A 13,394-nucleotide genomic window follows, 5' to 3' on the forward strand; every position below is an offset into this window, starting at 1 on the left:
CAAAACCACAATGAGATACCATCTCACACCTCAGAGACTGGCCCAAATTCAAAAGAACAAAAGCAACCGATGCTGGCGTGGATGTGGCGAGAAAGGGACACTCCTTCACTGTTGGTGGGAATGTCCACTGGTTCAGCCCTTCTGGAAAACAGTATGGACGATTCTCAAAAAATTAGAAATTGAGCTCCCGTTTGACCCAGCAATACCACTCCTGGGAATATATCCCAGAGAGGCAAAAATGTATAGTCGAAGTGACATCTGCACTTGTTTGTTCATTGCAGCCCTCTTTACAATAGCCAGAAACTGGAAGAAACCTGAATGCCCAAGAACAGATGACTGGTTAAAGAAACTTTGGTACATCTACACAATGGAGTACTATGTAGCTCTTAGAAAAGATGAAGTCATGAAATTTACATACAAGTGGTACAATATGGAAAGTATCATGCTAAGCGAAATGAGTCAGAAAGAGAGGGATAGACATAGAAAGATTGCATTCATCTGGGGGATATAAAGTAACAAAGTATGAGATTAATACCCAAGAATAGCTGAGATCAGCACCAGGAGGATTACTTCATAACTTAGAGGCCAGCCGGGTATCCTAGAGGAAAGGGCTATTCAGATAGAGAAGGGAGCACCAAATAAAGGATGTTTGGAGGATCCTCCCAGGAGGGGAGATGCATGTCGAAAGTAGACTATGGAGTGAACATGTTTGCCACTCAATGCCTCTTTTGCAGACCACAACACCCAAAAGGAGAGAGAGGACACAGGGGATTGCCCTGCCACAGAGACGGGGGGATGGGGGGATGGGGGTGGGAGGGATATTATCCATGGTGGTGGAAAATGGGCACTGGTGGAGGGATGGGTATCTGATCATTGTATAATTGAAACCAAAGCACAAAAAATTGTAAATCTACAACTTTAAAAAAAATAAAATAAAATAAAGGGGGAAAAAAAAAAAAAAAAAAAAAAAAAAAAAGAGAAAGACATAGTAAGTGACAAAATAATAAGGTTTTAACCTAATATACAGTATAAAAGAGAAAGGGAAATTGCTCAACTGGTTGAGCGCATGCTTTGTAGGAGAGTCCTGTTCAGTCTTAGCACTGCATGATCCCCCCACCCCCAGATCCTCCAGGAGGACCCCTTAGTACTAAGCCAGGTAGACCCTAAGTACCACTGGCTATAGCACTGTAGCACTGTCCTCTCGTTCTTCATCAATTTGTTCCAGCAGGCCCAGTAACGTCTCCATTTTGAGACTTTGTTGTTACTGTGTTTGGCATATCGAATACGTCACGGGTAGCTTGCCAGGCTTTCCTGTGCGGGTTAGATACTCTCGGTAGCTTGCCAGGCTCTCCGAGAGGGGTGGAGGAATTAAACCCGGCTCGGCCGGGCCAGTCGCGTGCAAGGCAAACACCCTACCGCTGTGCTATCGCCCCACTGGATATGGCCCCTTTAAAAAAAAAAAGTAAATGATTAAGATTTGTAGATAAATAGCTCAAAGTGAAAAGAGCTTTGTATCAAAACAAAGAGATAACAGATACTAGTTCTTGGGAGACCTGAAAGTTTAGGTCTTGGTTGTGAACCTTGAGGCCAAGTATGAAATTTCTGTGTTCACCAGTACAAAATAAAGAACTGAGAGCCGGGGATAGTATAGCAGCTAGGGTGCTTGCCTTGCACATAGTCAACCTGAGTTGGATCCCTCGCACCCCATACAGTCCTCAGAGCCCACCAAGAGTCATCTGTAAGTGTAGAGCCAGGAGTATGCCCTGAGCAACACTGGATGTGCCTCCCCCATCCAAAAAAAATTTTTTTTGACTAGTCAATTACTTCTAGACGTGTCTAATTATTGGTTTTTAATTAGTAAAATATGCATAGGGCTGGAGTAATAGCACAGTGGGTAGGGTGTTTCCTTTGCATGTGGCCAACCTGGGTTCAATTTCTCCATCCCTCTCGGAGAGCCCGGCAAGCTACCGAGAGTATCTCGCCCGCACGGCAGAGCCTGGCAAGCTCCCCGTGATGTATTCAATATGCCAAAAACAGTAACAACAAGTCTCACAATTGAGACATTACTGATGCCTGCTCGAGCAAATCGATGAACAATGAAAGGACTGGTGCTACTGTGCTACTTTATATGTACCAGGCTTTGTGATGAATAGTAGCACTGTGATGAGTAGTATGTCATTTAATCTTCTAAATTACTCTCAGTGGTTGGTACTTTTCTCTTCCATTTTAAGATTTTGAAAATGAGACATAAAGTCCATAGACACACACTACTCATGAAGAAGACTTTGGAACTAAGGCAATCTGAGACCAGTGTTGACACTCAGAACTTTAGTAATAGTCATTAAGGGTGCCCCTAGTGGTTTACCTGGTCAATGTTATCAGGCTCCCTCCTGGTTTTCAGCCAAATCTCAATTCAAAGACTATAATCCTGATTATTTTTGTTTTTATTTCAATGTGAAGAGATAAAGACGAGGCAAAGATAGGAGAATTTAAAAGAGATTGGAAGATGGAGGATTTTGGCATGCTTTCTCCTTGATCTAGACTTCCATTTCAAAATCTAAAAGAATGAACATGTTATTATAATTCTATAACAACAGAAAGTAAGACTGAGGATCTGGGGAAATAGCTCAAAGATGAGTACAGTTGGGACCGACCCCTTAGCATAACCAGTGAACGTGAGGTTCCCCATTCCTCCCAGTTTCCTATGACAACAGCGATGTGGATACTCTGAGTTCCTAAGAAGTGAAAAACAGATTCTAATAAAGAAAGGCAAAATGAGACATCAGTAAAAGGCTGCTATCAAGGCTGGAGTGATAGTATAGCAGGTAGAGCATTTGCCTTGCATGCAAAGACCCAGGTTCAATGCCCAGCATCCCATATGGTTTCCTGAGCACCGCCAGGAGTAATTCCTGAGTGCAAAGCCAGGAGTAAGCCCTGTGCATTGCTGGGTATGACCCAAAAAACAAAACAAACAAACAAAAAAAAACACGAAAGAAAGAAAAGAAAAAGAAAAAAGAAAGGGATGTTACCAAAGATCAAAGATCGCATGGCAAAATGAAGAAGAGTGGAAGACATGGAGAAAGGTTATCATGAATTGGCCTCTGTCGATTCCAAGATGCCTTAGCATTGGTAAAGTTTGAAAAGAGGCAGTAAAGGGAAAATGCTGATATACACAAAAGCTACTGTTCTAAGCACTTATTGGCGGAGCAAGTCTGAAGTTCTCATGAATCACTAAACCATCACACCCACAATATCACAAGACTCTCCCTGACTAGGGAGTCCGCGGGGGCAGCCCAGTGGAAATGAGTCCCTTGGTGTAGGTGAGCGGGAATACAGATATAACCCCCAACGTTACCTTGTATACAGTTCTGCTTCTGCCGTCTGTGAGGTCCAGTTGAATGGAGATATAATCAATGTTGGGAGAAGGGGGGCTCATGTGTTGGTATCGAAACCCCATCAGCAGGAATTCCTCACAGTTCACTTTGAGACTTTCTACTTTTTTTAGCCCAAAGGTGCAACTCCCACCTGGACACTTCAGTTCAGTTCCCAGCTCTAGAATGTACAGCATTGAGTAAATATGGTCACTTCTAAATAACCATTGCAAAATTAAAAACCAATAGTAGTTTCATGATTATTTAATCCCTCTTACTGCCTGAGAATACTTATTTTTGTACCCTTCAATCATTCAGAGTAAATGCCTTTTTTCTGAAAACCTGTAATTTCCTTTACTGAGAAAAAAAATTAACCAGTTGGCTCAAGTCCTTGCCCACTAAAAAAAAACCTTCCAAGAGGGAAAAAATATAACCTAATTATAATGTGTGCTCTTGGGCTAGAACATTTTGGGGAAATAGGCTGGTAGCTCCGTGAAAGCTGCCTATAAACTAGCTCCTGTCTTCCTTTCGGTACACACTTCCAGAAGTGTAGCATGCATGGAAAAGTTTACTGCTCATTGAAATTCTTTCCCCATTGTGCTTATCTCACTCAAGTCCAATTTTTTTTTCAGGCCTATTTGGTTCTTTTGCTAAAACTTTCCTTAAGCATTTTTTTTAGTTGCTAGAAGCTATCTGCTTTCTCCCACTGAGACCCTTAATTATATCTCTTGCAGACTGTATTTCTGACCAATTCTCCAGTCTTGAGATACATAGGTCTATGAGATACATAGGCCACTTATTTTTCAGGGGGACTTTTTATATATTTTCCTAGTCTGAAAAATGAATGTGATATTTTTAATCCAGATGGTTGAGAAAATTAAATTAAATGACTTTAAAACATGCCTTTAGCTGCAAAATGCTTCTCATATTCAAGTCATTACTATGACGACAATAATCCATTATATTTCTTGGTCTTACTAACACTATTATACACACAGAAGGTATCCAGAGGTTTCAATTGAATGAAGAAGAGAAGTAATGGTAACATCAACTCCTGCAGGATGAAACCATTTCTAGTACTGCCTACCAGCTCTCCCTTAAGTGTGTCAAAAACTAATAATAATAAATACACCAAGTACTCTTATTTAAATTACTACCATTTCTAATGGGCTGGAGCGATAGCACAGCGGGTAGGGCGTTCGCCTTACAAGCGGCCAACATGGCCCACCCGAGTTCGATTCCTCCGCCCCTCTCGGAGAGCCCGGCAAGCTACCGAGAGTATTCGATATGCCAGACACAGTAACAACAAAGTCTCCAATGGAGACGTTACTGGGCCCGCTCGAGCAAATCGACGATCAACGGGAGGGCCTTTACCATTTCTAATAACACTGAGCATTTACCGTGAACTTGACTGTGATAAACAGGGTGTGTGACCTTACTCACTCCAGCCTTACAAACATACAGCTAATGTCCTTGCCTGTTTTACAAAGGCCTAGGCAGGTTAAGATAGAAAAGAAATAGAAGAGGTAGTTTTCAAACCCAGGTTTTTCTGATTCCAAAATATATACTCTCTCAATCACCTAGGTACATTTTTCAATCAACTACAAATTGTATCAAGTAAAACTCTGCATTACAGTGAAAGATGAATATATATAGATCATTTTATAACCTCCAGATAAATATTAAAATGTATCATACGAGACTCTGGGAATAAACTATGTGGCTGATCTCCACGAGGTTCTTCTGGCCGAGGCTCCACCAGAACTATCTGGCCATGGGCTGGCAGCTGAGTTCCCACAGGGTCCAGCTTGATCGTACATTCCAGACTAGCTGTCCTATCATAGTCAAATCTGAGCAGGTTCTTATCAATGGCTCGAGACAAGCCATAGAATTCAGACACCTCCAGTACATTGCTGCTCAGACGGATGATGTTACACTCTGGTTCCAGAAGATAGACCCGCAAGATAAAAGTTTCTGTGAAGGTGTCTGTCTCAGTAAATCTATGGAGAGAACAGAAAAAAGCAATATTTGTTGGTGCTCAGCTTGTTTGATACCTATGTACGTACTTGCGTTGACATGTAAATATTAGCCTGCACAAAATTCATATATTGGGTGAAGTTTGGATATTATTATATATTCTACTCCTAGACTCTTTCTTCTCATCTTTCTGCATTTGATTGTTTCTTCTCTCCAATGACCTTTCATTCAATATCTCTCAAGCCCACCATGTATAGTCAATGATTACTCTGAGAAAGAGACTCACTCCTATCACATGTGAAACTGAATATCAACCTTGTAAATTTGATTGATCAGGTTTTAGCTCAGGGATTGAGGAGTGAAGAGCTGGTGAAGCATCGAGGTCTTTCTGATCTTCAGACCAGGGTCACTGAAGCATATGCTGTCATCAAAGTATAAAATTCAGTGTTTCTTGGCATACTCTCAAGGTAGTACAACTATCATGTTTATCTAATTTCCAAATGTTTTCTTGATACCAGAAAGAAATTGATATCACTATCACTTACTTCCCATGGGTCTCATGCCTAGCCACTAACATGCCTTTTATCTTTATAAATTAGCCTTTTCTAAACATCGCCTATATAAAAAAAATTATACTACATGTGACCTCTTTTGTTTGACTTTTTTGTTTGGTTGGTTGGTTTAGTTTGGTTTGGTTTGGTTTGGGGCCACACCCAGCATTATTCAGGGCTTAATCCTGGCTCTGTACTTAGGGATCACTCCTGGCAGTGCTGGGAGAATCATATGGAGCACCAGGGATCGAATCTGGAGAGACTGTGCATAAGACAAAAGCCTGTACTTTCTTTCCAGCTATGTCTGACTTTTTTTTTTAAACTTTGGTAATGGTTTCAAGGTTCAACCATGATATAGCAGCAAAAACCAGTATTTTTTCCATTTATTACCAAATAATTTTCCACTGTATGAATATGCTAAAATTTGTTTGTGCATTCATCACTTTGGCTGTTTCAAATTTTGACTAGTATGAAAATATGCTGAAATAAATATTTCTGTATTAGCAAGACTAATTCTGTAACAAATATTTAAACATAAGCTTTTATTTTTGTATCTATAGGAATGAAACTTATTTGATATGGTCATCATTGAATGATTTAGAAGAGGAATTTTATTTAATTTCAGAATCTGTTTTCTAAATTATGTTTTCTAAATTATACTTTTTAGTTTCCATTTTCATTCATGAGTGGAAGCTGAGTGACTCTCAAGGGAATCAGGATAGGGCTAATAACATCACATAAAAACCACACAAGATAACATAAAGAAAATGGAAACTTAGCAAAAAAACCTAACACCTCACCCCTCAGATTTCCAGTTTCCATGGATAATTTTCTTGTTTGGAACCTATAAAATCCTAATGATAGATCTATCCACAGAAAAAACCCTAACAAGTAATAAAATGGCTTTATGACATTAAAATGAACAATGTTTCTGGGTGGCTTACCTGTAAAGTCTAAGTTTTACTGTGTCTTCATTAAGAATTGGGCAACCATTGTGAACATACTTTACTTCATTAGGAAGAAAGTGGCAGTCAAAGATCTAATTTGCAAGTAAAAAAATGGGTATACAGGTGAGAAAATTGTTACAAAATTTAACTTTTTCAGCAGCAGAACAAAATTATGATTTGTTAGTGTTGAGTGTTTGTGATTGTGTATGTGTTTCTGCACACCCATCACTACCTCTCCCCACTACCATGCTTACTTACCAATTTGCTTCTAGTATCTGTCTTGCTTTAAGAGTATAGAAATTATGGGATGGAAAGAGTCTAGCAGATAGGGTGTTGCCTTGCACGTGGCCAACCCATGTTTGATCCCCAAACCCCATATGGTCCCCCAAGCCCACCAGGAGTATTCACTGATGGAGTAAGTCCTGACCATCTCTGGGTGTAACCCAAAAACAAATATGCAAAAAACAAATCTAAATTATGAAAACCCAAGTACATCAAGCAAATAATAACTTTAAGTAATTGTATTTGTAGAATCTATAGTTCATTTAAAATAGGTTCACTTACTAAAATTTTATTTTCCCATATCCTTCAAGAGTTCATAGCAATTGAATTAGAAGGATCTGCCTGTGTGTGCACATGAAAGATTTGCAATACTTCACAAATACAAAAGGCATAGGTTCCATATGTACTTTTTTCTTCATTAAGTTCTTTTCTAAATGGCATTTTCATGTTGCTCAAAGAAGCTAATGATTCTACTTTTGTGATTGATTAAAAATGGTTCTTTCTCATGTGTTTCCAAAGTTTTTATTAATTATGTGATAGCAGAAATGGATGATGAGACATAAAGATCAAATAAAAGTCCTCTTTTCAATTAAAATCATAATTGACTATAATCTAACTCAGAACTATGAAAACTGCTCATTATTTTATCTTGGGAACCCTAGTTTTCTAAAGAATTCTCACTTCCTTCTCCCATCACAACCCTTATTTTGTGCAATGTGATTTGGTAGAACTCTAGGAAATACCTTTGAAGTATTCACACGTGGTCACTATTTGAGTCTCTGGTGATTCACCTGTACCAATTTTACAGCCTCAACCATTTTCAGACAACATAATTCTCTGTGTGAAGACTTTATCACCAATATAAATGATACTCTTTTCCCACAGACATCATTGGCTCTTCATTTTAATTGACAACAAGGAAGGAGATAAAGGAAAGACCTTCCCCATATCATTGACAAATAGTCATGGTAATAAAGAGACAATCTGCTTTGTTAAAAGAAACATCTGTTTTATGTTTCATAATATGTTTTCCTTTTATAAAAGGCGACAACCATAATTGTCCATAAATTCACTAACTAAAACAAAGGGGAGCTAAATCCTTTTCTAATTACTGTCTAGCTTTGTTTTTTTCCACTTCAACTGCTTTTCAATTACAATTTATAATTAAATTGTCACACATTCCTAACTCATTACTCACTTTAATGACAGTAAACTGGTTCAAACTAGAGATTTTCTTACTGCTATATTTCCTATGCAAAGGAACAAGCTCAGGGATAAAGTGGGGTTCTGCACTCGAGAATTTCTTGCTTTGGGACAGGTGTGAGAAGTGCCTTGTGTGAGAAAGTCTTGTCCTAAAACACGAGAAAATACATTGCTATCAACCTTCTCTAATTGACTATATCAAGAGAGTTATATAAACAGAAGGTACTGGTGTGCACCAATCGAAACCCCTTTCCAAATATCCAATAGGAAAATGAACCTGTTGGTACTAAGACAAACTTCAGTAATGAAATGAAAACACTAATTGAACAGATGTTAAACAAAACATTTTCTGTGCAAATCACATGAAACTGTTCATTACACAGCAGGGTGTAGTTAATACAGTCATCTTGCTAGAAATGGGTTCACATAAGCCTTGCTTTCAACTTACTATTAAGCTCTATTAAAGAATAATGTTTAGGCTGTGCATGTTTTTGAGTTTGTACCCACACAGGGCTTAATTTCAAAAACTTCTGAGTAAATAAATCTCCAGGAAGGGGTAAATCATACTGGATTAAAAACAAACATAAACCCCAAAGGAATACACTTGATAATCTGATTTCTGTTTAAATGATTATCATCCCCCAAAATAGCAGGATCACCTGGAAATTTGAGGAGCAAATTTCAGATCTAGAAGGGTCTTTACGTTATTGAATTCTAATATTTGACTATTATGATGAAGCACATTTTCATGAACTTCTCCATAAAATAAATTTTAGAAGATGTAAAGTCACATGCCTTCTTTTAGACAATATACATTTCTTTGAGAGTCAAATTTACCTCTGGGAATTTATATACCGAGAATTTTCTTTTAATGGGTGATAGTACATGAGTTTAGAAAATTTGCAAATAAGGTTAGAAGATTTGCAGCCCGAGTCCCTTTCCCTAACAATTTTTAGATATCAGCCATGCGTGCAATTTCTTCTTCAAACTATTGTTCTAGTAAAATAATGCCGGCCTTATAATCTATAATAATTTAATATGGAGATGACTTGGGGTATCAAACCGTTGATACTTGGGGCCTAATAAATTAGATTTTCTTGAGAACTAGTTTTAATAATTTGGATCTCCTTTTGCCCTTTGCCCAAATGGTGAGAATCATTAAAATATCATTAATGTTAAAATGAAGACAGTTTTGATTTTCTCAAACAAAGTATTTTATATATGTTAGAAGTCATAGGCTTTTCAGGAATGGAGAATGGTTAGGGCTCAGAGATTTGCTTACTGAACTGCATTTCTCCAGATTGTTTTCTAATGAGAGAGAATTCAGTGAGAAGGGAACTTTCGTTTTGCTCACTGCTTGGAACTAGACCCAAATATGACCAGGGATAAGCCATAAGATGTCCCACTATACTGTCACTGTCACTGTCCTCCCGTTGTTCATCAATTTGCTCAAGCGGGCCCAGTAACACCTCCATCATGGGACTTGTTGTTACTGTGTTTGTCATATTGAATACGTCACGGGTAGCTTGCCAGGCTTTGCTGCACAGGCGAGATACTCTTGGTAGCTTGCTGGGCTCTCTGAGAGGGGTGGAGGAATCGAACCCAGCTCGGCTGGGCCAGCTGTGCACAAGACAATAGCACAGTAGTAGGGCTTTTGCCCACTATACTACCAAAAGGAAATTTTATTCTCCTCCCCTAAAAATATCCAACCTCACTTCTAAATGAATTTCTAATGTAGTGGTTGGAAGGGATACTCAATTATCAATTTATCAGTCTTTATAAAACAGTACCCACAAATATCCATCCCTGCTTTTTTCGAAACCCCTGTTCTCTAAGATTAGGGTTTTATCTTATTGCTCCCCCAAACTCTGAGAGTTTGCTCTTGACCACACTGCCTGTAACTATGTCTCCATCACCTGCATGTAGGCAAAATTACGTGAGTTTATTCATGTCTTCTATTAATCCTATTTAGAGTGTCTAGGCTCCAGGTATGCATATGTGCTGTCCTAAGTAGTCTTCTTTTCCTTGATTGATAGGTGCTAATCAAACATACAGTTATCTACTATAACCTTCATCAGAGTGCAAATTATAGTAGAAGTAAATTGGGAAATGTTGGTGGCAGTTCTCAAACACTTCAGAATAGCATGCTTTAAGACCTGGGGCCTATTATATGCTAACTTTTCCAGAAAATCTCAGAGGAAACTAGATGGAGACATTCCTCATCACAGGAACTGTGAGGGCCTCTTCCATGAAATTCTCATGTTTTAGAATTAGACTGCAACATTTAAGTGCCATAAGTGGAATCTTTAGAGACGTGCATTTCAACTAGCATGTAATTTTCCTTAGTCTATCTCTACAACACATAAAATTAATTTTGAATAATATCATGTCATAGATTTTCTTAGTCAAATGGAAGAGATTAGTGTTCACAGTTTGGCAAATTAGGTGTGTTTTTTTCAAGAGCAGCAACTGTAATGATTTGATTATCTTCAAATATTTTTCATTAGTAGCAAAGTTAAGCTATAGTAATAAACAGTAATAAAAGTGAAAAGCAATTTTATTCTGTATAGAGATAAACTAGTTTAAGCAAATACAGTATGTGATAATATAGAATATAGACTTAAAACAATAATGAATTAGAAGCTGATTTCTTACTCAAAAGGATTATGTGTAGAATATGCTTTAATGATCTGCTTTGGGTTAAAGATTTTTAAAAATCACCTAGATACTTTTGAAAAGCACTGCATATTTAAAGGGAAATACTTGCATACTGCTTTTCTCTCTTTTTCCTTTCCTTTCTCCCTCTGCTTTGCCCTTTCCTCATAAGCTCTCTCGGTGGAACTGTACCTTAATTAATTATATGTATTTCTCTTACATTTTTGCCTTTTCCTGGATGACTGACTGACTGCTCCATTCAAGCAACAGGTAAAATTTTCAAGAGTTCTCATCAGTAAAAGAAAAAATAAATCGGAAAGACATTGATTTGATGCATTATTAATTAAAACAATTCATGATGAATTACATTTGTTAATTAACTCACCCTTTTTAGTTCAAACATGGCTTTCTCCACAGGTGCTAGCAAAAATAGAACTAAATCCTGTTGGTTTTACAGTTGTAATTTATAATCAACCAGGAACACTCAAAACCAAGAGCAAATCGTGATATTCTACACCCTAAACTGTGGAATGTTTTGTGTCAAGTACACCTCAATAACAAGAAATAGTTTAACATATTCATCCCTTTCATAGTGGGTGGGTGGCCTGCATAGAATAACAGTGCAATATTCAGGCCTGCAACTCCATTTCAAATGGCAGCACCTTAGAATACGCTCATTCGATAGTTTGAAGGGAGACCTTTGGTATCTGCCCTTCTTTCTTATTCCTCTTCCCGCCTTACAGTCACCCACACACTGCGCAGAAAATCTCCGCTATGACCTACCTGCGGGCTGAGCTTCCCAACCCTCTGTGTTATTGGCTCATTCATCACGACTTCCACTTTGCAAGCATCTTTCTCTTTGGGGATGGCAAACTTCAGGTCATCTCCCGACAGGAAAGCTGAGCCGCCCTTCATCACCCGGACACCACGGTTGATGCTGATGAAAGTGGGGCCGGCCCAGCCTGGGAGAAGTAGCAGCAGCAGCAACATCAGGACTTTCGGCCCACCCTGCCTCAGAGAAGGCATGCTGACACGGCTGGCCACCTCCTTTCAGTCAAGCAGTGAAATCCCTTTCACAAAAAAAAAAAAAAAAAAAAAAGACTTCTGCTTCCTCCTGGGATGTCAGCTCAAAGTTCAAGAGGCAGGGCAAGAGGTCCCAGCAGTGTGCTCCAAGATCTCAGCAAGCCTCTTTCATTTCCAACTCAGACAAGGAGGCCTTTCAAGCAATCCCAGGATTTTAATAAAACTCGCTGATCACTTCTGACAACGTGCCTGCAAGATTAATGTGCCTCCCCCAGGGCTTTCCTAATCCTGCAAATAGGAGAAAAGGTTGGAGGGGAGCCGTGAGACCCAAAGGTTTGCATGGCTATTCGAAAAGATCCCTATCAACAAAAGAATCTTTCAACAAGCCTACAATCGCAGCCAAATTAAAAACAAATAAACTAACTTGACCCCCAGGCCCATCAGAAAGGCCATGCAGTTATTTTGATCCTGGGTTGTAAAGCCTGCTTCCCCACTCATCATGGCCCCAACACCAGGTCAGTTGTGTGGTCCAGTACATCCCACTCAAGTATAAAGTTTGGGAGAACTGGTTCGCTCTGCTTCTGCTCCCTCATTTGTTAAATGAAGACTATCATCCTACTTTGTGAAAGAGCTAGCTGATGGAATTATCTATTACTGACTATTTGAAGTCAATGTTACCCAAGTGAAAAAGAGACAATACTGTTGTCACCTGGGTACAATGCTGACTTTGCTGGGTACTGAAGATACCTAAGAAACATTTCAGTGAAAATGAGAGAAAAAGTGAACATTCAGGTCTTTTGCTTATGTGTGCTTTTAACAATTATCATAGCATCAATAAACACAGCCACTGACTGGTATACAGACACTCATCTTTACAATGATAAAAGGCCCTCCCGTTGATCGTCGATTTGCTCGAGCGGGCCCAGTAACGTCTCCATTGGAGACTTTGTTGTTACTGTGTCTGGCATATCGAATACTCTCGGTAGCTTGCCGGGCTCTCCGAGAGGGGCGGAGGAATCAAACTCGGGTCAGCCATGTTGGCCGCTTGTAAGGCGAACGCCCTACCTGCTGTGCTATCGCTCCAGCATTATAAACTACTAAATTTACGCAAATATTAGATTTTTTTTTTAACCTTACTATGATTGATTCACAGCACTGCATATGGTCCCCTGAGTAGTGATAGGGGTCACTCGAGCACATAGCTGGGAGTAACCCCTGAGTGCTGCTGGGTGTAGCCAAACATCCCTGCCCCCAGACAAAAGATCAAGCTCCTAATGTTCATAAACCCAGGAGAAACCAGAAAAATAAAAAAAATCTATTTCTCCAGCTCCTTCTCCAACAAAGTATTGGAAAGAGTTGAAATCTGAAGTTGTGGGTTCTAGTTG

At 39.1% G+C, this 13,394-nt stretch overlaps 1 protein-coding gene across 1 annotated transcript in view; it reads right to left on the reverse strand.

The window, feature by feature from the left end:
• FREM1 (FRAS1 related extracellular matrix 1) overlaps positions 1–12,012 on the reverse strand; it is a 172,737-nt gene extending 160,725 nt beyond the window's left edge. The window contains exons 1-4 of the mRNA XM_056117277.1: positions 11,770–12,012; positions 6,844–6,938; positions 5,070–5,371; positions 3,356–3,552 (exon numbers count right to left, since the gene is read on the reverse strand). Of these exons, the coding sequence (XP_055973252.1) occupies positions 3,356–3,552; positions 5,070–5,371; positions 6,844–6,938; positions 11,770–12,012 (837 nt within the window). The remainder of the gene's footprint in view (positions 1–3,355; positions 3,553–5,069; positions 5,372–6,843; positions 6,939–11,769) is intronic.
• Positions 12,013–13,394: the final 1,382 nt, after the last annotated feature.

Source organism: Sorex fumeus, unplaced genomic scaffold (genome assembly GCF_029834395.1).
Source record: "Sorex fumeus unplaced genomic scaffold, SorFum_2.1 ptg000034l, whole genome shotgun sequence".
Classification (NCBI taxonomy): Eukaryota; Metazoa; Chordata; class Mammalia; order Eulipotyphla; family Soricidae; genus Sorex; species Sorex fumeus.